This window comes from Otolemur garnettii, unplaced genomic scaffold, assembly GCF_000181295.1.
Source record: "Otolemur garnettii isolate 467f Iridium unplaced genomic scaffold, OtoGar3 scaffold00224, whole genome shotgun sequence".
Taxonomy (NCBI): Eukaryota; Metazoa; Chordata; class Mammalia; order Primates; family Galagidae; genus Otolemur; species Otolemur garnettii.
Window position 1 is genome coordinate 665,546 of NW_003852619.1, and position 26,081 is coordinate 691,626.

Sequence of the window (26,081 nt, forward strand, 5' to 3'; positions counted from 1 at the left end):
CAGGCTAATGTGTGTGTTTGTGTCATAGTCTTAAAACCAGAAAAAGCTTATAGAAGAAGGATATAAAGAAAGAAAATATTTTTATATAGCTATACAAAGTGTTTGTGTTTTAAGCTAAGTGTTATTATAAAATAGTCAAAATGTTTTAGAAAATTAAGTTTATAAAGTAAAAAGGTCACGGTAAGCTAAGGTCAATTTATTATTCAAGAAAGCAAAAATGCTTTTAATATAAATTTAGTGTCACCTAAGTGTACAGTGTTTATGAAATCCATAGTAGGGTGCCGTAATGTCCGGGGCCTTCACGTTCACTCCCCACTCACTCACTGACTCACCCAGAGCAACTTTCAGGGCCGCAAGCTCTGTTCCTGGTAAGTGCCCTCAGCAGGTATATCGTTCTTTATCTTTTATTCCATATTTTTACTGTACCCCTTCTTTATGTTGATATGTTTAGATGCACAAATACTTACCATTGTGTTACAGTTGCCTGCAACACTCAGGACAGCAGCATGCTAAGCGTATAAGTTTATATGCCAAGAGCCATAGGCTACACCATGTAGCTTAGGTTTATAATAGGCTGTACCATCTGGGTTTGTTACAGGTGTGTCCAACCTGTGGTCTGCAGGCCGCATGCAGATTATTTGAGGACTGATTTTGCTTATCTGTTGTGTCACATACTGTGAAAAATATGCACAGATAGTTTCTTTTTCAGACAACTCTTATTTTTCCCAATGTTCAGCAGAAAAGAAAAATGGTTGGACACCCCTGCAGGATGTTTCCATGATGAACTCACCTAACAACACATTTCTCAGAAGCTATCTCTGTCATTAAGTGACATGTCACTGTAGTAATATTATATTACTATACATAATAATATAATAGTAATATAAGGATATAGTTCTTATAGTCTTATAGTATTATAGCCTTTTAATGTTACTATTATATTATTTTTATAATTAATATTATGTTACTAATTATTTCAATGTGTCTGATACTGTCTTGTCCCAGTGAGGTATTTTTACCTTAAGGTTTGATGTGTAGGTAAGAATAACGAGTTTACAGTTTGTTCAAACTATTTAATAATTCATGGCTTTTACCAATTACAACAGATCCCTAGTTTCTATCCTAGCAGACTCTCCACTAGACAAATCCTTAGGAGTGTGAACTCCCACATTAAAAAGATAAAGAAGTCTCACTGGAAACTGTGACTGGACAAATATAAGAAAGCTAACGAGTTAAGATTTGCTGGTCTTTGCTTCCTGTGAATGCAATGGTGCCATATACACGTGTTCCCGTGTATGTAACAGTTCTATGTAATAGTAGACTGAAATTTAGTGCATTCATTCTTCTTTTGGAATCTTTCAGTAATGGAAGTTTATTCTTTCACAGGTATCAAGGTTACATTTATACATACCGAGTGTCCCAGACAGAAACAGGTTCTTGGAGTGCTGAGGTACATAGCTCTTTTATTTGTTTTTATTTCTGTGGGTTTCAAGGCTGGTTTTAGAAAAGAGCAGCCAGATCAGGGCGGCGCCTGTGGCTCAGAGGAGTAGGGCGCCAGCCCCGTATATTGGAGGTGGTGGATTCAAACCTGGCCCTGGCCAAAAAAAAGAAAAGAAAAAAGGAAAAAGAGCAGTCGGATCAGACATTACTAAAATAGTCATGAAATTTAGGGGTGGCGCCTGTGGCTCAAAGGAGTGGGGCGCCAGCCCCATGTGCCGGAGGTGGCGGGTTCAAACCCAGCCCTGGCCAAAAACTGCAAAAAAAAAAAAAAAAAAAAAAAAAGTCATGAAATTTAAATCACTAAAGCTGTAATCCAAAATTGTTCATAGATCAATAAGAAGCCTTTAGATAATTTTGGTCCCAGTACTGTCCAGCCACCATTGTGGAAAGTGGTATTGCTTTGGGGAAAGATAAGAAAGTTGAAAGACTGTGTCAAACTTTTAGTGCCTATGTGAAATTTTAAAAAATAGGTGTAAAGGGCAGCACCTGTGGCTTAAAGGAGTAGGGAACCGGCCCCATATGGGAGGTGGCGGGTTCAAACCCAGCCCCGGCCAGAAGACAAAAAAAAAAAAAACCCTGCAAAAAAAAAAAATCAGTGAAATAATTAAATAGGTAATTATTTACCAAATAAATTACTTTCTATCAACCAGTTTCTTCATCTGTAAACTTAACCTACAAATAATCCCTCAGCCACAGGGCTTATTTGGAGGCATAAAAGAGATAATACATGTAAGGAAGCTCTTAGCCACAGTGCCTGGCACATAGCGAGCACTCAAAAATATGAACTCTTGAAACTTGCTCAACAATGTGATTGTATACAGTGAAGTGTAAATGGTCTCAACCAGGGGTTCAAAGGAGGGAGGGCTTCCCAAGCATTAGGGTGATCAATGTTGCTCTATGTGAGGAGGCCGTGTGGGAAGGACATGGGTAGGTGGAATGGAGACGAGGAAGTGTAGCAGTGTTTTTAAAGCTGTGATCTGCAGATTCGGAGCGTTCTTCTACCTGGGGACTTGAGGAGGTTGAGAGGACGAGGAGAAGCAAGAGGATATGTTTCTGGGTACCTACCTTAAATCTGAGCAGAGTTTCCTTTATTTTACTTATATACTGGGACTCTGAATATGATTTTATTTAAAAAAAGGGTTCTATGGCTTTGAAAACTTTTTTTTTGAGACAGAGTCTCATTATGTCACCCTTGGTAAGTGCCATGGCGTCACAGCTCACAGCAACCTCTAACTCTTGGGCTTAAGGGATTCTCTTGCCTCAGCCTCCCAAGTAGCTGGGACTACAGGTGCTCACCGCAATGCCTGGCTATTTTTTTTTTTTTGGTTGTAGTTGTCATTGTTGTTTGGCAGGCCTAGGCTGGGTTCAAATCTACCAGCTCTGGTGTATGAGGCTGGCGCTCTAGCTGCTGAGCCATGGGTGCCGAGCCTGGCTTTGAAACTTCTGAAAGCCACTGTACCATTGTAAGAAATGCCTGTAGAATGAGTCTGTACCAGGATGATATTATTATGTCTTATCAATTGTAGAGGTTTCTATGACTGAAACTTTTACTCTCAAATGCTTTTTCTGGTCGTTGATGTTTTTAAACAGTCTCTCTTTATAATGAAAATACTTCATTATGGGCTTTTGAAAACATAAATATTAATATTAGCTTCTATTAACAATTCAATCAATCTATGCCTTCAAGAAACTCTAAAGTCTAGACTTACAAAATGAAAATAGTTCTAAACCTTACTGATTCAGCAGTAAACTGGAAAGTATAAATTACAGACTACAAACATTGTGAAGTACTAAGATGAATTAGGGCAAGTTTTCAAACTCATTGTTACTTTATATCAGGATAATTAAAACTGTAGAATTAACTAAAGAATTCACAGTACCATTCTAATCAAAACTATTTAAAAATTTTTTCGTTATCACTGCAGATACGATTGAATAAGAAGTTAAATTTATCATGAAGAATAGTTGTGTATATATTTATACACACACACACACACACACGTATCTGTATATAATTTCACCAGAAATAGGCCTTCTCCCTAGAGAAATATCCTTCAGTTGCTGAAGAGTATTCATTATGAAAAGAATATAAAGTTCTTAGGGTTTAGCAACCTTGGTTTTCAACTTGCTTTTCCCTGTTTCAAGGATAACATCGTATGCAGATTGTTAGATGCTTGTGGTCGTGTTAAGGAGGGGAAGGCTTATTGAACCTACATGTCCCCTCATCCTGTTGTCTGATATGACTCTGTTTATGTAATAATATGGCAATTATCTGCACCGAGAGAGCAGAAGGTTGGCACGAACTATCCCTAAATAGAAAAGAGTTCAAAAATTCTTTCATTTTTAAAATGCATATTGCATTATTTCTGTCTACCTACTTAGGCTTTGCTAAGGTGACTGTTAGACTAGTCTGTATCTCAGAGCTTACATCACTTCACTGGAAGAAATTTCGCTAGAGCATTTTGAAGACCAGCTGTGATCTCAGACCTTTCCGTGGGTAACTAAGGGATGACAGTAGGGGAAATGTGCAAATTTGAACAATAGCTGAATTCAGCAATAGGATGGGAGTTGTCAGGGATACGATTCTTGTGGTAAATGTGTTTTCAAAATTGGGTAAATGAAGGTGTTTATAATGCCTTTTGGAACAACATTTTTTTTTAATGCAGTTTTTGGCCAGGGCTAGGTTTGAATCCACCACCTCCGGCATATGGGGCCGGCGCCCTGCTCCTTTGAGCCACAGGTGCCACCCTGGAACAACATTTTAGTTTGCCATGCTGCAGGAAAAATCAGGGCGGGAGCACAGCACACCATCCTCTGTGCAAAGACTGTGCTAGAAATCTGCGTAAGTCTGAGATTTGTTTTAAAAAGTGGAATGAAATTGAACCTGGCCCCACCAAATTATGAAAGAGAAATATCATGGGTACTTCTAGTTTTGGATAGACTTTTAGATTAGATCATAGTGTATTCACTTAATTTGTGTGACTCAGGCAAAAATTTTGCTAAATCATTAATTCGAAGAATTCTCCATATGTTCAGCTATCATTTGATATGTGTATCGCTGGCAGTGCATTGAAGGCATGTACTGACCTCCCCTGCTGACTTTAGTGCCGTGGGGCTTTTCTGGGTGTTTGATCATCAGCAGATCAGCAGATGCTAAATAATTTTATGTATTAACCTAAGCAAAGCACTCTAAATCAGGTCAGTCATTTGCTATGAAACATGGCATCCTAAATTCAAATTGTTTCCATCCATCCAGTGTTCTTTTTCCTGTCTGTTAGCTTGGATAGTCAAGTGTTAACTGCGTATCAGTCCCCATAGAAATGATGCTTCTGCCAATAAATGGTTTCACAAGCCACAGAAACAACTAAAAAGATGTGTGGTCTGAAAACTTTCTGCACTGGGGGAATGTATAATTCCTCTTTTGGTTGGTCACATGAGCTTCATTAGAGCCTGTCTGGTTCAGTCATCATCTGAAAGGCAAAATGGGTCTTGGAATACAGAGCCAATTCTGCCTCTGGTTGTCTGTGTGACCTTGGGCGAGCTGATGGATTTATTTTTTTTTCATTTACATACTCTTATCTGTCAAGTAGGAAAACCAAATCAGCCAGTAATTGCTAGTACGTGAGGAAATAGTGGGGGCAAGAAAGGGGAAAGTGCTTTGAAAATGAAAAAGTGGGTGGTGCCTGTGGCTCAGTGGGTAGGGCGCTGGCCCCATATACCGAAAGTGGCGGGGTTCAAACCCGACCCCAGCCAAACTGCAACAAAAAAATAGCTGGGCGTTGTGGTGGGCACCTGTGTCCCAGCTACTCGGGAGGCTGAGGCAAGAGAATCAGCTAAGCCCAAGAGCTGGAGGTTGCTGTGAGCTGTGATGCTACGGCACTCTACTGTGGGTGAAAAAGTGAGAATCTATCTCAAAAAAAAAAAAAGATAATGAAAAAGTACTTGAAGGAAGGCATAAGGAGCTAATTTGTGCATATTGTCTGCCTTGCAATTTGGAAAGTCTATCCTGGAGCCAAAGAACTGTTTGGACCTCTAAAAGAATGTTACTTTGAATGAGGTATCAACAGAGCTTTAGGAAGGTGTTTGGGCAGCGCCTGTGGGTCAAAGGAGTAGGGCACTGGCTCCATATGCCGGAGGTGGCAGGTTCAAACCCAGCCCCAGCCAAAATAAAAGGAAGATGTTTTAGCCATAGGGGTGGAGCTGTGTGTGTGGGGGCATGTTCTATATAGATAATTTAGATTTAAAAAGAACTTTTATAGTATTTTCAATGAAAAATTACTCAACCCAGCGAAGGAAAGACTGAGAGTCACTATGGACAGTATGTTAGCTCCAGCACAGTGTCTCGTTGACTGAAGTCTGCATGCCAGTCTTCATGTTTTCTCATTAAATGCTAAAAACCAAACAGCTCCCACCTCAGAAATCTTCCGAATGGAATAGGTGAAAAACAACTTTCTGAAAAATACTAGTCATTGTTCAATTGCTCATAGCGGTACTATTATAGTTTATGTAAAATGACAGTTTGGGGCTGATGCCTAAAGCCTGGCTCATAAGCTTTTGCAGGAAATTGTTGTCGATTTCAGGCAATGTCTTTGCAAGACGACTGATGTCAGGAAAGGAAGGCATTTTAATAGTCACCTACAAGTACGATCTCTATTAAAAACCCAGACGTAAGTAAATAACGGTGACCTTATATAATTTTTCATTTTCATATCATAGAGGAAATCTTGTCACAGTGAAGCAGAGAGTGATTTGAGGGAGAATAGGGAAGTTTTCCAAGGAGGAAAACATTTAATGTGGAGGCTGAGACCGGAAATCTTGTGAGATGAAAGAGCATGAAGACTAACTAGCCATGCACTGTGTGTATCGTAACAGCCGATTAACAGCCAATTTTTAATTTCCTGTGTAGCATTTGGTATTGGGGAATGATGACAGGAAGGATTTTTTCTTTTTTTGGTTCCTCAGGCTTTGTATTAATGACCTGTAGGATCTGTGTTGTTCCTGTGTTTAACTGCGTCCCCTCTGTAGGGGAATTCATTGTGGGTAATGGCCTGGATACTCTCAGAGGTTTGGGGTGTCTGATGCGTAGCAGGGAAGGAAGGGCAGGGCAGTGAGCAAGAGCTAGTACAAATGAATGGCGCCCTTGGGGGACCTGAAATGACAGCTTATTAGCTCCTCTCGCGGGGAAAGTCAGCCAACCAAAGTAAGCTCTTCAGGAATGTTGTTTTTCCTTCTTCCTTAGGTTTTCAAATGTTTGAACAAGTTACCCAAATGTTACCTCTCGATGCATCCCTTGCACTTTCTGTCCCATTATGAGATAGGTAAATAATTTGCTTGGCCTTTTATTTTCCAGACAGCACCTGGGGTACATAAAAGGTTTTTCCGGAAAATAAAAAATCTCATTTCAGCGTTTCAAAAGCCAGATCAAGGCATTGTAATACCTCTGCAGTATCCTGTTGAGAAGAAGTCCTCAGCTAGAAGTACACAAGGTACTACAGGCCGCTTTACTCTTCATGTATGAAAGGTTTTGGAACCTCAGAGTTAGGAATCAACCTATTCATGACCGTATAATCAATTGGAAGTTCTGTAAGAAAAATGCAGTGAGAATGTAGATGTAGCCAGCCAATGCAGTGAGAGGTGACTGCATGCTATAATTTCAATCCGCTATACTATAAACTTTTAATAAAACTATGCAAAAATATCAAAAATCCTATAAACCCGTAACGCTTTTTAATCCCTTTTGTCTGGATAAGCTTGTTCTCTCTGGTCTCGTTTATAGACAGTTAAGTACCATTTCACTTCACTAATTCAGACTGAAATACTTTGAAGGATGGTATAATTCAGAGAACATATAAGTTATCTTTTACTTCTGCTTAGTAAACTTTTTCCTTCGGGGATGCAAAGGCTAACCTTAACCTGGCCCACGTGATTCTAATTTCTAAACTGGCAGTGTTGAAATTAATGAAATTTTGCTGTAACAAAGGAAATTACATTCAGACTTTATTATTCACTGGCACACATTGTTACATCTCCTGAGCAAAGCTATTTTAGTGCATGTGACTTGTTAGAGACTGAATACCAACCAATGTCTACAGCGATCTGATGTGTGACAGTCTACTCCTCTATTGAAAGGGGTTTATCATTTGTTTGGAGTAAGAGGATAGGACTTGATTGAAACAATAGACATTTATGATAAAAGAAGATGAGTTGTTATATATTTTTTGACAAGGACTCAGACTCAGGCATAAACTGACAATTAGACTCAAGTGGTGAATTCATGAATAGTTAGCCTTTACAATAGAAATATAAATAGAGCTCTTATTTACAAGTTGGCTAATTGTTCTTCTCTGCCCAGTTGTCCATTCTCAGTTTTAAATAATAGTTACTTGAGGTCTATCGTGGTGTTGTATCATTGTGTGTTCTAGGCAGTTGGACATTTTATGCTTGAGTTCATCTGTCATTTTAGTAGTTTGTAAATTTATCTGTTCTTGGTTTTTGTTATTATTTTTCTTTAGGGACAAGAGAAGATCATGATGCCCGCCTGAAAGCACCATGAAGAAAAGGAATACACCTTGTATTTTATTTTCAATAATTTAAATATATGCTAAGTTTTGTATAGTATAGATAATCCAGTCAGTGAACCATAAATGCATTTCTGAAACCATCGTAGTCCCGTAATAGAAGCATCTAGCGTGATGTCAGAGCTGAAATGGACTTTGTAGACAATGAGCAGCTTTGAAATGAGGATGGGGAAAAAAAATCATTCCATAGGTCATTTGGGGTTATTATATTTACACATGGTAAACAATTTAAAGCATAATGAATACTTTATAAAAGATGAATGTGAATTCTTGCCAAACATGAATAAAAATAATATTCATTTTTTTTTTTTGGTCAAAAGCTGTATTTTTACTGCAATATTATTTGGTAGTTACTGATTTTCAGATGTCTTGCTTGATTGCATGGTGGGAAGTTGGTTGGAGTCACTCATCTTCAGCACGTGCAGTTCTCCTCTAGTTATGGTTCTTTGGGGATTTAGGAAGCGGTGTATTGTGTGCTAAGACAAGTACCAGATAAAGAATGAAGAAAGCGACCTTCTTGCCTACTGTTCTGATGTGGGGAAGTAAAATCCACAGACCAATCTGGAGTTTAAAATCCCATAATTTAAAACATGCTCTGAATGTTTACTGTATTTGATGGTACAGCCTTCGAAATACTATATTTCAAAGCCAATGGAGTGGATTTTTCTTTTTTTCATTTACCTCTGCCCCAGTTGTTTCCACAACAGGTGAAACCTCATTTTGAATTTTCAGCAGCTGCAGCTCATGAATAACTGATTTGTAAACATCCTGCCTTTTGGGTAACCCTGTAAGACCATTTGGAAGCTTATGGTTACATTAATTTTTAACAATTCCAAGTGATTGAAACAAGTGGGAGTTAGAATTTCATGCAATATTTTCTTCCTGCACTTATATTTTTATGACTTCTTTTGTGATTGTATGTCACATTGCTTCAGGATTCACACAATTCATTCACACAACAAGCGTGACTGGGCACGGAGGGAAGAGAAGTAAAAACACCTGGTCCCTGCCCTCAGCGGGCTCACCTGTTTTTGGACAAGAAAACAATAATGAAAGTTGATTAGTACTTATGTGATGTTCCCCAGGTATAGGCAGATCGGTCTTGTCAGGCAAAATGAATCAACACAAATACTCTGGGCCATGGTCCATAGGAAAAGGCGCAGCTTCATTGTAAGCTAATACACTGGAATTCTTGGTTGTACACAAGTGTTGGTGAGCTTGGTTAGTAATCAGGGAACTGCCAAGAGACAGAGCTTATGCCCTGTGTGCTGGTAAGATCTGATTTTGAGCATTTATCATGGTTGCTATATGAGTACCAGGATGGAGCATGGGCATAGTAACTCATTGTGGGTGGTTTACCATTTCTTGAAGTAAGAAAGGACTTGTAAAGGAATTCAGAAAGACAACTTTCAAAATTAAATGCCTGTTTAAATAATTTTGAATTATGTGTAGCTTGAGTTTAAAGTTTTTAATAGGTCTAACTAACTTTTACTCTAACGTGTTCATTCTGGAATAATCCTAAACATGTGAATTATGTTTGCATGTTCCTTTACAAGAGACTTTTTTGGAAAATGCTTTTTTGACTCATTCATGGCCTTTCACATTTAAATAAAGTGTTTGAAAATTTTCTTTACCTGATTTGTCTTGAAATATTCCTATTCAAACAGTCAGAGATAGATGCTATTAATAAACCAAATAAAGCATTTGTCAAGGCTATCTTATTGGACAGATTCCCTGGAAAAAGGTAAGTGCTTTTCTGATTTTGCTGCTGTCCAAGTTCCCAGTTGATGGGCCTACTCTATCTTCTTTGGCTGGCCTTTCATTCATCACGTTTCTTTCTTTTTTTTTTTTTTTAACTTTTTCTTTCACAATATGAGCTTTTTTGCTATTTTCCATTATGTAATGGCTTACATTTCTATAAGAAAGGCCATATCCTTGTCAAACCTAAAATACTGCTATGCTTAATATATACCTGTAAGATGCTGAGTCAAGGTAGAAAAATGCACATAGCTTTCCAAGCGTGCACTACTCCAGAAGAAAAAGTATGTCAGCAAGCCCACAAAGAACATGACAGCTTGTCAAATACTTGTTCATTTTCTCTGAAATTTGTTCTTAAGAGACAACGTCAATAGGGAGACAAGCTTATGTAACTGTTTTGCTGTTTCAGGCAGGGAACCTTTGTGGTAGTGCACAGGTAGAATAAGTCTCCAAACGTCTAATTAAGTCCTCCGCTATAAATAAAGGCCTGGATTTAAGATATTCTTTGGGATAGGATGGAGAACTAAAAATGTGAGCAGCAGCTTTCACATCCGTTAAGAATGTTTCAACATCAGCTTATGTTTTTATTTGATTCACTTTATTGAGCTCTGATTCCAAAGTCTACTAATAAAAAAGCCCAGCTTTGCCCTTGAACATTTCTAGGTTACGGGATGCCTGCTCTTCCTGTTAGGGTGCCATACACTCAACTCTGACACCTATGGTTGCCCTTGCAGTAAATGGGATACCATTATTTTTGCCGTTCGCAGCTACAGGTGAAGTTAAACTGCCCAGTTGAAATACTTTCATAATTGGGGGTCATTGGGCAAACTTGTAGTAAAAGGCTGAATTCTTATCATTAAGTCATTTGCTTCTTAAGTGAAGATTTTCTTTTTAAGGAGAAGAACAACAAACCTGACCAACCATCCGGGTCGAGCCCATCAACATAACATATATGGAATGAAAAGATATATATCTTGATTATACACAGACACACACACACGGGAAATGGAATTGTTTTCTCACAAGGTGACAAAAGGCAGTAGCACACTCAGAAGGAGCACATGAGACCTGAGTTATTTTCCAGCTTTGATTAACTGTGTGACTTTAGGTAAGTCAGTCTGTTCCTGTTACTGCATTTGCCAGGCAGGAATGACTCAGTCTCACTAACCTTACAGGATTATTAACGTACAAGGCTTATGTGACTTTAAGGTAGTAATTTTACTAAATGTTTAAATAGAATTGCTATCCAAAGATCTCTAAAAGTGAGGGTGAATAGGAGAGGAATATGGAGAACTCTCTTATGTCTTTTAATAATTCAATGGAGGAGTTCCTGCTCTTATTTTTGTAATCCTTTGAGGGTGGGGTTGGGGTGCATATTTTGAAAAAAGTCCCTGGGGTGATTGACACTAATACCCCTGTCTCCTTTATTGATTTTTTTTCTGAGAAGTTGAGCCAATCAGGGTTTTCTGCTCCCTGAATTTTTGCACTGTATCTGTATATATGTCATTGAATAAAAAAGCAGCAGAGAATTCTTTGAAGTGATGTAAATTCCCGGGTTCCAAGCAAGTTTCATTATCAGATTGAATTTTTGAAGATCTCTTGGCCAGATTTCTGAGTGTCACTTGGAAATATCTCTTGTGAAAATTAAGTGCCAAATGGCAGTGATTATAATTGCTTAGCATCTAGGGCCTCAGAAGAGGTTTTTTTTTTTTTTTTCCCAGTCTTTGATGATTGCTCCCTGCCCCCACCCCACTGCCACCTCAACACCCATTTTCTGGGCAGTGCATTTGGATGCCCTGTTCTCCTCGCTCTCTCCTAGCCCTTCCTTTTTTTCCCCAGTGATTTAAAAATTTTCTTTCTATTGCTGAGAAAGACACCAAAAGGAGAGCAAAGCCCGTATAAAAGTCAGATTACAGACTTTAAGGCATAAAACCATCAAAATTCTAAAGGAAAACAGGAAAAACTCTTCTAGACATAGGCTTAGGCAAAGAATTTATGCCTCAGATCCCAAGGGCAAATATGGCAACAATAATAATAAACAAATCAGACTTAAATTAAAAAAGCTTCTACACAGCAAAGAAAATAATCAACAGAGTAAACAAGCAACCTGTGGAACGGGAGAAAATATTTGCAAACTATACATCTGACAAAGGGCTCATATTCAGAAGCTACAGAGAACTCGAACAAATCAGCAGGAAAAAAATAGGCAAGGGTGGCACCTGTGACTCAAGGAGTAGGAAGCCGGCCCCATATACCGGGGGTCGTGGGTTCAAGCCTGGCCCGGCCAAAAATGATAGACAGATGGCCAAGAAACACATGAAAACATGTTCACTATCACTAATCATCAGGCAAATGAACTTTAAAACCAGAATGATGCATCACCTTACCCCTGTCAGAATTGCCATTATTATTACAAAAAGTAAAAAAAAAAAAAGAAAAAAAGAAAAAAGAAAACCCAACAGATGCTGACCTGGATGCAGAGAAAAGGTAACACTTCCATACTGTTGGAGGGACTGCAAACTAGTACAACCTCTAAGGAAGGCAGGATGGAGATTCCTCAGAGAGCTAAAAGTAGACCTCCCATTTGATCCAGCAATCCCCACTACTCGGTATCTACCCAAAGGAAAAGAAATCATTTATCAAAGACACCTGCACCCAAATGTTTATGGCAGCACAATTCATAATTGCAAAGATGTGGAATCAACCTGGGTGCCCATTAATTCATGAGTGGCTAAAGAAAATGTCACACACACACACATACATACCACACACACTATAGAGTACTATTCAGCTATAAAAAGGAATGAAGTAATGTCTTTTGCAGCAACTTGGATGGAACAGGAGACCATTATCCTAAGTAAAAGTATCTCAGAAATGGAAAAACAAATGCATGGTCTCACTCGTAATCCAGAGCTGAAGGATGTGTACACACGGGCACAGAGAGACATAAAGAACGTTGGACACGAAGAAGGGGGAGATTGAGAGGGATGTAAGGCATTAAAACTTTTCCAGGTGCAAGGAACACTGTCATGGCGATGGAAACACTGAGAGCCCTGCCTTCAGAATTATACAGCGTACCCACTGTGATAAAAACCTTTGTACCTTAAGATTTTGAAATAAAATAGTCACAGCCTAGAGGCGTTTAAAATGTGCGGCACTTCTCTTTGTTTATTAGATGGTCCTTTGTGTCAGAGATCCTATTCGTGTGAAAAGGACAAATGAAAAGAGATGTCGGCTGAGGATTGGTGATGTTTTGATTTCTGCACCCACATTTTTAAGAGGAGGTGGTTTTCTTTGACTCAGGGAGTCCGCAGGTTGACTTGGCGGTTTGGCGCATGAATAAAATGGGACGCGGCGTTCATTTGCGGTTTTATTTTTTAAAAATGAAATATTCAAAGTACTTTTCTTTCAAATATCGACACATAAGGTTTAACTTTAAATATTTACAGCATGTTGTTGTGATGCTCTTGTAGAAAAATGCATGCTTCTGGCCGGAAAGCCAGAGCCAAATGCAAAAGACCAGTGAACTGCAGCCAGAGAACACGAACCTGTACAGTGCCCAGTCACTTTTCAGCACAGGAGAGCAGGAATACAAAATTGGAACCTATTGTTTCCTAGCAACACGGCTCAGGCCATTATAACACAATTTTCAGTATGATTAGAACCTCTAACTGTTGTTATACAGAAACTGAACATCTTGGCATACACTGTAAACATCTTCACTTTTCATGAGAAAGTAAGCAGCTAAAAAGAGTGATTTTTTTTCCGACGGAAAGGCTATACTTCTCTTTTTTTGCCTTCTCTCTTACTGATGCTTTTGCCAGAAGAATAGTAAAGATCGAGACATTGTCATGATTCATACAAGTAAAATATTTTTCAAGGACACACTCGGATATACTAACATTTATTTAAGAGGTTAAAGTCCACCACTAAATCTAAGGAAAGATTTTTTTACTGCCAAACACATTTCCTTTGACAAATAATGTAAGATGACAACTGCCAAGACAAAATCCACAGCAAGTTTAACTCTAAGTATTTTCAGTTACTGTTAGGAAGTAATTTCTTCTTATACACAGTAGTAGATTTGGTCCTTAATAGCTTTCACATGACACACTGAAGTTAGGAGTCACTATTTTGTGGTTTAATTCTTTTTGTTGTTTTCTGTGTGTTTTTTTTATTTTCCTTTCTTTTTTTGTTTTTTTTTTTGTTTTTTTTTTCTTTTTCTTTTTTTCTTTCTTTTCTTTTCTTTTCTTTCTTTCTTTTTTTTTTCTTTGCAGAATAAAGAACCTTTACAGAAGGCTGTGGAAGAGCTGAAGTGCTAGTCAGGTCAGCTATGTGTATGTGAGTTCCTCCAAGAAAACAAGAGTGTGGTATCCAGTCTGTAGCCTCATATCTTTCCACAGGTTATAATACACCCCCATCTCTCCCATGTTTCCCTTCAGTACTTGATTACTGTACTTTTGCTTCCATTACCACTGAACTCCATTGCAACTGCCCTTATACAACACTTCTTTAGAAATGCAAAAACTTTGCCCTGACTCTCGGGCAATGATACAGTGGGGCCTTGTCTAGTTAAAAATATATTTAAAAAGAAAAAGAAAGAAAAAATGGAAAAGAGTAGCAAGAACATGATGGAATGTCTGAAATTGTGTCACGCGTGATGAAAAAGTCTCAGGAAAGTTATAACTCAATTTTATACCTCTCTATGTAGGTAGCACATGAATGCCAAATAAATACATTGTCAAGTTTTCATAGATTTGGCTATGTTGTTGTATATTATATATCATAGATAGTCTCTACATTATAGATCTTTTAGATAAATGGACAGTAAAGGACACGCTTATGTTATTCATTTTTGGGGGGGTGTAAAAATAAAACATATACTCATTTATATGGAGTTTTGTTGAAAGTTAGTATGAATTGAACTTTCGTTCCCTTCCCTTCAGAGTCCTGCTTCTAATCAATAACGATTAGAATGACAACTACAAATAAACATCTTTAAAGGTCTGTTGAACTTTTTAGTTCCTTTGCGTCTCTAGACTGTAGTGCAAAGAGCCGAAACAAAACAGAAAAGCACAAACTAAACGGGCTTAACTAGGGAAAAGAAACAATCATGGAGTACTCCCTCCCTGTGGCCCAGAATGTTCTTCATAGGAGAGTCTGACTTCTCTGTGCTCTCACTTGAACTTACTTGAACGTGTGACTGTGTAGTGTCAGCCACCTGTATGGCTAGGAATGAGAATTCAGCTATTTCATTGAAAATGCTTTCACGTTCATCAGGAAATGCAAATGAATGGTCCTTTCATTAATTAAAACTTCAGAACTGCAAGTCCATGGAGGTATTCTTTCTCTTTTGTTGAATGGGAAGCAGTGTACCCGGTATCTCCACGTTCTTATTAAGAAATGCCAGAATTGTTTCTCTTAGATTTACTACTCATTAGTGCTAACATTTTAGTTTTGTTCTTTCTTCCCTCAAACTTTTGGGAAGTTATACAAAGGATAATAATAGTTCTAGGCAGTATTAAAACCACAGTTGGAAGTGATAAAAAGTGCATTTCCTGATTATAATACAAATGTAACTTCAAGAAACTAAAGGCACAAACTAACTAAATATGTATTACAACCTAGAAATGCACAGTTCAAGGTAATTACTATTAAGTAAAAGCTTCAAATATTTTTTGTTTCTAATGGATATTGAAAACAGTTTGAAAACACTACCTCATCAGTGAGCTGCGGAAAAAGCATAATTGCTTAAAATATATGCAAAATAGACTCTAATATTGACATTTTGAATTAGTGATAAAATACATCCCCACGTTTATGAATGCACTCTCTGTATACAGTTCACGAATTACTTTTCCATTAATTTAAAAGAACACCAGCAGTTCTAGGAACTGAAGTTTCCTTTTTAGGTTAGTGTGGAGGTATTGAAATTTTCAGCGAATTTCATCCTGAATAAGTACCATACCATCAACACAGGCTTGATTCAGGAAAAACCGGTATGATTTGAGTCTAGATTAGCAATATCTTGAGCTGGTGTGTTTCCAGTTACCCAGAGAGACAGATTCATCGTGCACTCTCTCTTCCTGTCTTCCCACTACCCCTCCTCTCAGAACACACGTGCACGAATGTGGTAATTCAGCCTGAAGCTTTTGAAAGGGAAATGTTTGACCCTCCCCAACTGCCTGTCGGGGGTCCTTTCCTTTCCCTACTCCTCTCTGTATAGTAGGAGGCAGACTCTTTAAAAACCCTAACCCAGCCTGGAGTCTGACTTTGCGTATTTTCAAAGAAACTGTCATCACAAAGCCAGGCAATGGCCCCACTCGGCATTTAGGTGGTAGCTGGAAAGAATCCAAACTAACATTCCATCATAAATCCTCCTTCAGACACAGTAAGTGTTCAGACTTGGTGATGAAAGTGTAAAAGCTGGCTCAGGAGAATTTTCTACAGGCCACATTGTGCTGTCAGGTTTTTTCATTTGTGGTAACTTACAATTACGCAGCATTTTACAAACTGTCTCTTTGTCACTGGGCACAAATCTTGCAGCTCACCAAGGGACTTCTTTTATTGCAGGATTCCTAGAGATTGAGAAACTGCAGCTGATATTAACACTAATCCTGACCTTTCTCTGAATTTTCAATGATCACAGAGCAAATAACCTGTCCTGGAAAATAGTTATTTCCCTAGGCAGGAGAGATGATTAAATGAAAATGAATGGGTAAAGATGGAAAAGTAGAATAACTAACCTTAAAAATTATGTTAGTAAAAAGTAGTCTGCCTCTCTACTATCCAGTGGAAACGTTTTCAGTTGGAAGGATTCATTGGATTCAAGTTCCTGAATTTGGGCTAGGGGATGTTCAATACAGAATTATACATTTGAAAGAGAAATCTAAGTGGGGCCGAAACAACATGGCAGCAACCGTTGTGATGTTTGTTCTGGTCTTCCCTTCGGCATTTTCATTTCAGTACTAGGTCTGTTTTTTTTAAGGTTTTGGATCTTATGAATTTCTGCAGTAGTAGTTAACGTATTTATCGGCATCCCAGGCACGTATGCCTGCGACGTAGGAAAGCCTCTTTCCTTTGTACCAGAATTATACTTTTTAGTAAATTACCTTTCATGTGCACAAAACCGTTGGATTAGCGTACAAATACTGAATCACTAATGTGAAACTATGAGCAAAACACACCCTATATATAAATGAGAAGTTCCTACCCAGGTTAATAAAAGCTATGTTTACATGACGCCAGTACAGCTGGACAATTTGGTAAAAAAAAAAAAAAGCCCAAACAGGTTGTACGAGAGAGGTCACATTGGCCAGCTGCTTTGCTATCACGTACACACCAAGCAAATAGTGGCTATTCAGTCTGGTTACCATATCCACAGAGGGGCATGGCAGACAGATCCCAGCCACCGCACGCCAAAACACAGCACAACGACATGGCATTTACTTTAACAAGCAAGGAGGAATAACCAGAGAGGAAGGGCAAATGGGTGCTGACTCTAGGAGATGGTGGCTGAAGACATGTTACACTTCTTTTTAAATTTCCTATAACAGATCTGGAAAACGCAAAAGGGCTGGCAGTCTGATGTAACGCAAGGTTCAGATACGATTGCACCACCTTTGCAAAAAGCCCGCAAGTTCTGCCAAGGGTTATGTATGCAACTTCACGTTGCAAAAGAGATAGAGAACCTTGTGTTCTTTCTGGATATGGGAACACCTGCGGGGCTCAACAGATTTAAAGCGGTGCTTTCTGAAAACTGTTTTCCGCTGTTTAAGTTTTACTTGTGTTACTTTGAATACTGCCACACCAGAACTAAAAATTTCTGTCATTTCTTAAAGAGTTTAAACAAACAATAGTAAAATACCATCTTCCGTCACATTGAAAGGCAGTTGGATATGTTTTTTCCTCCATATTTACATGTACAGAGTTCTGATCTAGAAAACCAGTACAATAAACCATTTTATGTTTTAAAAACAGGCAGTCTTTGGTGACGCAAAGGCAGAGATTTTTTTTGTTACCTCCTGCCTATTTCGCTCTGTCTCATAAAGTGAATATTGTTGGCACTGTCAGAAAGTTCTAAATACTGCTCCACAGACAAGACAAAATACCCATCGTAACCTTGGACCCTCCCAGTGCTCAAAAGCTGCTGCTTTTCCCCCTCTGTCCATGCCCGAATCCCTTCCTCCCCCTCTTGCAGCCTTCTCTGTTCCTTAGTCCATGCCTGGGTCACAGCACGTTGTCTGGCAATCTCCAACACGTGATTCTTTTCCTCTTCGACAGTTGTCCCATACCGGATGTTGAAGCACAGGGCCCCATGTTGGAGCTGAATATCTGCAAACCGTCTAGTCCTCCCATTCAACACAGAAGTCATCTGGGACACAGTGACGTTGACACCGTTCTCCAGAATCCGCCTTCCCCCAGTGTTCCCAATGAGCACCAGGTCTTCCTCCAGAGACCCAAGCTTAATAAAGTAGTGAGTGTCCCTCCCATCTATGGTAAAATGTAGGTTTTCCAGGTAATAAGCATTATTGAGAATGGCAGCAAGCCGCCGGCTATCTTCATTGGCTACTCCTATAATATCGGCTGTTACTAGGCCATCCTTGATGGCAAATTTTATACCTTTTCCAAAAACAGAAGGGACAGCAGCAAACCTCGGTTGCTTCCCTCCTTCAAGGCACCGTCCATCATTATATCGGGGAGTCATAGGAAGCTGGTCCAAAGAAATGAAATTCCTAAGCTGTTTCTGGAGCTCACACTGAATACCCAGGATCGTCTAGGAAAGAAGAAAAGCACAATGCAAATGCAACCCAGAGTTAGACACCTGTCACCCGCTTGGTGGTTGTGGAAAGGACAGGCTTGGAAAGATGCTTCCTCTTTCTTTCATTTGTTGGGGAGCGATTTGAAAAACAAGCCACATGTGCAATCTTTTCATCAGAGGTTTTGAAAAGAAAGACTAGCAGGTGACTGATTTCCTAGTAGTCTTTTTTTTTTTTTAATATGGTGCGTGTGATGTTTTGATACATGCATGTGTAATAATCAAATCTGGGTAAGTGGGGTATCTATCACCTCGGCATTTATCATTTCTCTGCCTATCACTCTTATATCTTAGTGGAGTTCAGCGTGAGAAAGTACATTCAAACTTGATATCATAGAATTTCAGAGCTAGAAGGACCTTTAAGTGGGTCCCTCTCCCTCAAAACACAGACATTTTATTTTCACCAGTTTTACTGACACTGACGTTGTACAATAATAACAGCTAGGGTCACATGTAAGGCAGGTGACTACAGCAAATCAGAAGTTCATGGACCTTTTTGCATGAACTTAAGAAAACCCTTTTTATTTTGGCAATTTTCAAACATATTAAGATATAAAGAGAAAAGATTGACTTCCAAGTATCTATTATGAAGCTTTAGTAATTTTCAACATTTTGCTAAACTTTTCTTAGTAGTATTTTAAATTATAAAAATCATATATGTATCATTCGTGTTTATAGAGAGGGAAAAGTCTAGAGTACCTATTTAGAATTTCCCTTCCATTATAATTTTTAGACTTAAATTTCAAGCCCTCTCGCCTAATTTTCAGTTTTATTTTATTAAAGCCATTTTTTGGGCAAACATATATTCCTCTTTCTTTCAATTCGAAGTTTCTTTTTGTTTTCATTTGTACTTCATATTTCTGATGAAATCATCTGTTAAATGTTGAATATTTTAGTGTTTCCATTTTTTTTTTGGAGACAGGTTCTCATTCTGTTGCCAAGGCTAGAATGCAGTGGCATCATCACAGCTCACTGGGGTCAAGTGGTCCTTCTGCCTTGGCCTCCTAAGTACCTGTGACTACAGACATGCACCACCATGCCTGTCTAATGTTTCTGTTTTTTTTTTTTTTGTAGAGACAGGGTCTTATACTTGTTCAGGCTGGTCTCAAACTCCTGGCCTGGCTCAGCCTCCCAAAGTCCTAGGATTACAGGCCTGACCTACCACACCTGGCCTGGTATTTCTATTTTTCAAGAGGCTTTATCTCTATAATATTTATAATTTTTGCTTAAAAGTGATTGTATGCTTTTTATCAGAATAATTTTATTCTGCTATTCCTATGCTCTTAAGACACCATCTCCTAAGTTGTTTTTCAGTTTGAAAGTTGATGTTTCTGTATCTTCTAGGGAACAAGTTTCTCTATATAGAATCCATAATTGCTCCTGGTGGCCTGTTTCAGAAACTTATTTATTTATTTGAGACTGAGTCTTACTCTGTTGCCCTGGGTAAAGTGCCACAGCATCATAGCTCACAGGAACCTCAAATACCTGGGCTTGAGCAATCCTCCTGCCTCAGCCTCCCCAGGTGCTGGGACTACAGATGCCTATCTCAATGTCCAGCTAGTTTTTCTATTTTTAGTAGTGATGGGGTCTCACTTTTTCTTAGGATGGTCTTGAACTCCTGAGATCAAGCAATCCACCTGCCTTGGCCTTCCAGAGTGCTATGATTATAGGTCTGAGCCACCAGGTCTGGCCTAATTCTAGTATTTTAAAAGTTCAGTGCCTCTTTTCCTTGTTTATCTACTGGAGCAGTCATCAAGTAACCTGTTAGTCTTTTCTTTCCCAAAGGCTCCAATCCCCTGATCTTTTCCTCATGAAGCTTTTTTTCTGCCTCCTCATTAATCATGCACATTTTAGTAAATATCTAAAAAGACTCGAAAATAACTAAGCCAATATATGTAAACAGCATTTTGTAGTGTTGAATGCTTTTCTGGTTTTTTTTTTTTTTCTTTTTTTCCCGTTAAATAGAGATGGTAAAACTTTTACTAACCTTTCCAGGATCCCACTCTTGAGTTTTCATCTGTAGCTGCAGAAGTTCATAAGTCACTTCCAAATTTTCTAATTCTGGTTTGGGAAATCCAGGTAGTACATTGTGTAACTGGAAACCAAATAGCTCCAACCAACTTCCGATATCTGTGAGACACAAAATGTAAAAGAAAAAAAAATTAAGTCCACACTTTACAACCTTTGTTGAGCACTTGAATGATGCCCTTCCCTGTCTTTAATACAGTTAAGTGATGGGAAGTTAAGGATAACCCCCTCCCTTATATGATTCACCCTAAAACACATGATCCTCTCCATATAGCGAAAACTTATGACTTGTGGACAACCCCAGAGATGGGCTCAGTTTACTACATTGAAACTCTTAATGTGGTAGTAGTATTAAGGCCACATGGATCACATGTGAATTTCCATGATGCAACATAATTCTGAATTTTTTTGATGAAATTATTCTTCCAAGCTTTTGAGAGTGAAATAGAGAAACAGAGACAGCTTAAAAGGAAAGACAAACTATACTGGGGTCCAAAAGCATCACCTTTTATGTTAATGTGCATGTTCTGTTCACTCTAGAAAACTAAGGAAGAGAGCAAATGCACAATAACTTGTGGGCTAACTGGCAGGAAGTGGAAGCATATTTACAAAGGCATTGAGGTTATATGATAAACAGCACTGAGTTATCTCAAGTTTAGTTTCAAGTCTTACACCATTTAAATACCTGTGGTATACTTTGCAACATCTTGAATTGCGCCAACCGGGTAGTTATTTTCAAAGGAGTAGAGGTTGAATGGTTTAGGAAGGAGGTTCAACTGTTTCCATATGTGGTGATTAGGCGTTGTCCATCTGCCAGCAACAACATCATAATCCCTTTGCCCCAAGTGCACTAATTTGGTAAGGAAATCATAGAGTCCTCCATGAAAACCAATGATGACCTGAAAGTCAGGGTAAGTGTCATGATAGATATCGCCATAAGGAGTGTATAGTATCTCTTTTATGACCTGACCTCTACTACTGAACACAGCTAGTGGGGTACCTGTATTATCACAGGCTACGTAATATTCTTCACCACTGCTTAACTCCATGGCAATAAGGTGACCTTGGAGATCATAATACAGAGATGTAATCTCTGAGCTTGTGTGGTTGTACAAATGAGTCACCCTTATGGGGTTGGCAAGGTCTGCATAAAAGAACTGGAGGTGCTGCCCTAGGCTGGACTTACTGGCGACGCGTCGCCCAAGCCCATCATAGTAATATTGCATAGTCCAGCCAGAAACCTTATTATAGGCTTTCTGCAGCAGACCATTAGAATTATATTCAAATATGTCATTTCCCCTCTGCCTCAGAAAGCCATCTTCATCCATTTTATACTGAATTTCTCCTAGTCTGGTGATACGGTCGCGGAGGTCATATCGGAGAGGAGTAAGACGAGCACTATTCCCATGGCTTAAGAGGTTGATATTTCCATTCAGGTCATAACTATAACGCCACTGGGTTTTGTCATTTACAGAAACTGTCTGAAGTTGCCCATCAGCATCGTATTCATAGAAGTACCTTGTTATATTGGCATCTACTCCTACCCTTATGTCACATATTACCATACGGCCCATATTATCATATTGAATAGTCATCCAGTAGGCAATTGCCTTTAAGATTTCATACTGGACTTCAATGACTTGTCCATTGGCACTGAAGATCTTGGTGTGCTTCATCACTGTAGTAGTTATGACCTGATTTAAATCGTAATTAATCACACTGAATTTTCCAAACTGCTCTGTTCTACCAGAGACATCAACATATCGGTACAGATCTATAGGCAAAGGGGTTTCATTGATCACAGCTTGCATGCTGGTGACTCGGAAGTTGTTGTAGCTGTAGTCAAATCGTGCGTTCACAAGGCCTTCTTCGCTGAATCTGAAAATCTGGCGTCCGATAAGAGGTCCTGTAGGAACCAAAATAAAAATGAGAAAAGAGCTTAAGTGATTGATTAGTGTGGAAGAGTCAGAAAGGTTTAATGTTATTTTATTTCATTAGAGATTGACCTTTGATACCTAATGTCTAGGGCTATCGTCTCATAAATATATACGTCCTCATAGTGGTAGTTACCAAATATGAAAAAAAGTTAAAGATACAGTATAGTTATATTAGTTATAGAATACAGTATAGTTAACATTAGTTATAGAATAATTATAGAAATTACATCAGTGATAACCCATCCAGTTGCCTGAAGTGATGAAACTGATTTATGAACAGGTTTTTTTGCTATAATCACTGGCAAAAAATGCTTTCATTTCATTTAACAAATGCGGGTGGCGCCTGTGGCTCAAGGAGTAGGGCGTCAGTCCCATATACCGGAGGTGGCAGGTTCAAACCCAGCCCCAGCCAAAAAAAAAAAAAAAATCCTAAACTCATTTAACCTTTGCTACAAAGTCATAGGGTCAGATTCTATAAAGACCTACACAAAAGTAACTGGATTTGGGCATTTTATAACCCAAAGGAAATAAATTCGAAAGTCTTGATTTTTGAAGATATTTTGTCATCAGTGGAGGATTATAGAGGTAACACAGGGCTTGAACTAGTTTCACTGAAACTCATATCTTGCAGCTGCATCTTTAGGAAGATTTAGTGGTGAGTTGGAATGAGTATGCAGTTACACTAAGCGCTGAGATCTCAACTTCCTTGAGAGGTGAGAGAAAGAAAGAAAAAGGCACTATATGTTTCTAAGAAATCAACCTTCATCAGACTATAACATGTTTTAAATTTCCAATGGCAGATAATTTGATAAGTAAAGTGAAAGTTTGCTGGATTGCATGTGCATAGGTTAATGCTTCCATTTCAAACTGTGGTCAGTGAAAATTTCCCCAGAAAATACGGATGTTGCATGCATTGCCACGCTTTCATAACAAACCTGTTTGCCTGTATCTGATTGTACAGATGAATCCATCATGCATTAGGTGTATTGTCTTAATCACTCCAGAAGACTCTTCATATGTTAATGTGACCTGGGTGGTATCATAGAGAATCTCAGATAGCCTTGCTTGCTTGGTGTACTTGTATAAAACTCTGCGCCCTGTCCCCAGATGCAGGGTCTGTAGCAGTCGGCCATCTCGACTGTAGTCTTGAATATAAGAAGTGCTACTATCCGGTGGTGTGTAGATGTTCCGGTAGTAGCCTACTGAAAGCATGGTTTGTAAGCTATGGCGCACCATACTAGGCATGGTGACTGAGAGCAGACAATCTGATTGGTCATACTCAAAGATGTAACGCCGCTGGCTGTGTAAGAGAAGCATCACAGACTGAAACGAGACAAAGGCACAACAGCATAATATGGACCATTCAAGTTGAAGCCAGTAAAGAAAATACATTCAATACATACATTCTTCCATTTAATACAAATTTATTAAGCACTTACTATGTGTCAGGCACTGTGGCAGACCCTAATGGATACAGTAGTGCACAATAATGGTGTCTATTTGCATGAAACTTGTAGTTTGATGGGAGGAGAAAGACAAGTAACCCAACAATCACAATATAACGTGAAATGAGTTATGTATACGAGAAGTACAGAGAGCCCCTGAGTGTTGAAGGAAGAGCATGTGATCTTAACTAAAGCGGCCATGGAAGGCTTCTTAAAGGAAGTCGAGTCCTAAAGAACGACCAGGGGTTGGCCAGGTAAAGGCAGGGAGGCTGGTGTGGTAGGAGTAGCAGACAGCATAGTGTTGTGAGCGTAGGAAAGAGAACATGGCTTTTTCAGAGAATGAGGGGCATTTTCTGTGGCCAGAGATGGGTGTGTTGGAGGTAGCAGGTGGGATGGTGAATGGCAAGAGTTGAGGCCAGCTAGGCAGACTGGGTCCAGATCATCCCGGGCTTTCTAAGCCACGCTAAGGAGTTTGAAATCGAACTCCCTCAGCCTGTTGGCAATAGGGAGCCATGGAAGGGTTTTAAGCAAGTTAAGGGACAAGGTGCTTGAAGAGGTGGGAGAAATGATCAAGTTGGTATTTTAGAAATGTTATTGTGGCTTCAATGTAGAGATGGTAAATAGAGGGCAGAGAATGTGATATATTAACTTATGGTTACTAAAAAGTATTTATTGACTTCACATAGTAGATGTCTTCCTAAAAGAGATGTATATACAATATTACAGTATTACCACTTGGCAATTATTATTTCCACTTCACTCTTCAATTCATGCCATTAAAAATGAAGAATTCTCCGGCCATGCAACCTTTCTCCTCCAAACTGATCTGCATTTCAGAACCAGTTATTTGTTGAGGTTTAATGCCTAGCATGTAACAGGTGTTTCATAAATATTGGTTGGTCTTAATTCTAAATATAGACATAAAAGTAGCACTGTTGAGGGAAGATTCTAATTTACTGACATGTAAATCTCACCGCTGAATAAAAATAAAGTAAAATTCACCCCTGGAGATTCTGAATACAACTCACTAGGGAAGCTTCACCCCTACGCTTTTGAGACTTACCTTACCAAGCAGAGGGATTTAGTTGAGCTTTATTTTCTGAACTCTGTGCTATGAAAACAATAGTTTTTTTTTTTCATTTCCCACTCACAAATTACATATTTATGAATGTGAATTATATATGTAATGTACATTTAAATCTTCTACATGTGAGATTATATTCTAGTATTGAATGTGCTTTTTGAAACTGAATATCTTTCCTACCCTTCTGAGAATCATTCGTTTTGAATTTTGTGTCAGTTCCGTGTAGTCAAAGTCAGTGGCTGTTTGCTCATTTGTTTCTTCTTCCTTTTCCATCAACACTATCCCTGGAGAGCTGGAGGTGAGTGCAGAAATCCTGTCAACTTGTCACCTGTGGACAGCCTGCAGCCTGCCACAGCCTGGAGTTCTACCATTGTGACCTCTAAAATTCTCTTGAACAAAAGGCAGGAGACTTGGAAATCCTGAGTGGGCTTAGGGACAGGAAGGGAGAACTGTCTCCTTTGACCAAGGCAGAACTCAATACTTCCTATGAATGGGGCAGCAGGTGGCAGGGGTGGGGACAAAGAGGCTTTATATAGTATTTGGTGGAAAATGCCTTTGCAATTTGTCTCCTTGCTAAAAGTCATATTTCTTATCTCTTCTCTTCTGTCAGTTTTCCATGAAAAAATGACATCTGTCACCTATGACACGGCCAGGGACAACTGCCATATGGGCCCCCTCGGCCCTGCCGCACATTATCTAGTACCAGCCTGCCTAGGCCATGCCTTTTCCAGTTGCTGTAACAGCCTTTCCAAGTATTTATAGCACGTCGTTATTGTATTCTCTCCCCCAGACGCATCCTCCAGCCTGTAGTAAACCACTGCCTGAACCTTGTTCCAAGGAGGTGCTGATGCTGTGCTGTCTCAAAAGCCCCTTGGTCTGGTTGAGAGCTTCCTGCCAATGGCAAGAATGTGGATGACGTGATCAGAAATTGTA

The 26,081-nt window shown here is 39.0% G+C and overlaps 2 protein-coding genes across 5 annotated transcripts in view; one reads left to right on the forward strand and one right to left on the reverse strand.

Moving 5' to 3' along the window:
- Positions 1–8,385, forward strand: part of SH2D1A (SH2 domain containing 1A) — a 26,155-nt gene extending 17,770 nt beyond the window's left edge. Inside the window, exons 2-4 of one of the 2 annotated variants that reach the window (XM_012812798.1) lie at positions 1,387–1,450; positions 6,851–6,995; positions 8,013–8,385. In XM_012812798.1, the coding sequence (XP_012668252.1) occupies positions 1,387–1,450; positions 6,851–6,995; positions 8,013–8,053 (250 nt within the window). In that variant the 3' untranslated portion in view covers positions 8,054–8,385. The remainder of the gene's footprint in view (positions 1–1,386; positions 1,451–6,850; positions 6,996–8,012) is intronic. The other variant, XM_003801897.2, reaches the window with a different exon arrangement.
- A 4,808-nt stretch (positions 8,386–13,193) lies between these two features.
- Positions 13,194–26,081, reverse strand: part of TENM1 (teneurin transmembrane protein 1) — a 596,275-nt gene continuing 583,387 nt past the window's right edge. For all 3 annotated transcript variants that reach the window (XM_012812797.1, XM_003801898.2, XM_003801899.2), the window contains 4 exons: positions 23,555–23,942; positions 21,368–22,588; positions 20,642–20,784; positions 13,194–18,612 (listed from right to left, as the gene is read on the reverse strand). In XM_012812797.1, the coding sequence (XP_012668251.1) occupies positions 17,854–18,612; positions 20,642–20,784; positions 21,368–22,588; positions 23,555–23,942 (2,511 nt within the window). In that variant the 3' untranslated portion in view covers positions 13,194–17,853. The remainder of the gene's footprint in view (positions 18,613–20,641; positions 20,785–21,367; positions 22,589–23,554; positions 23,943–26,081) is intronic.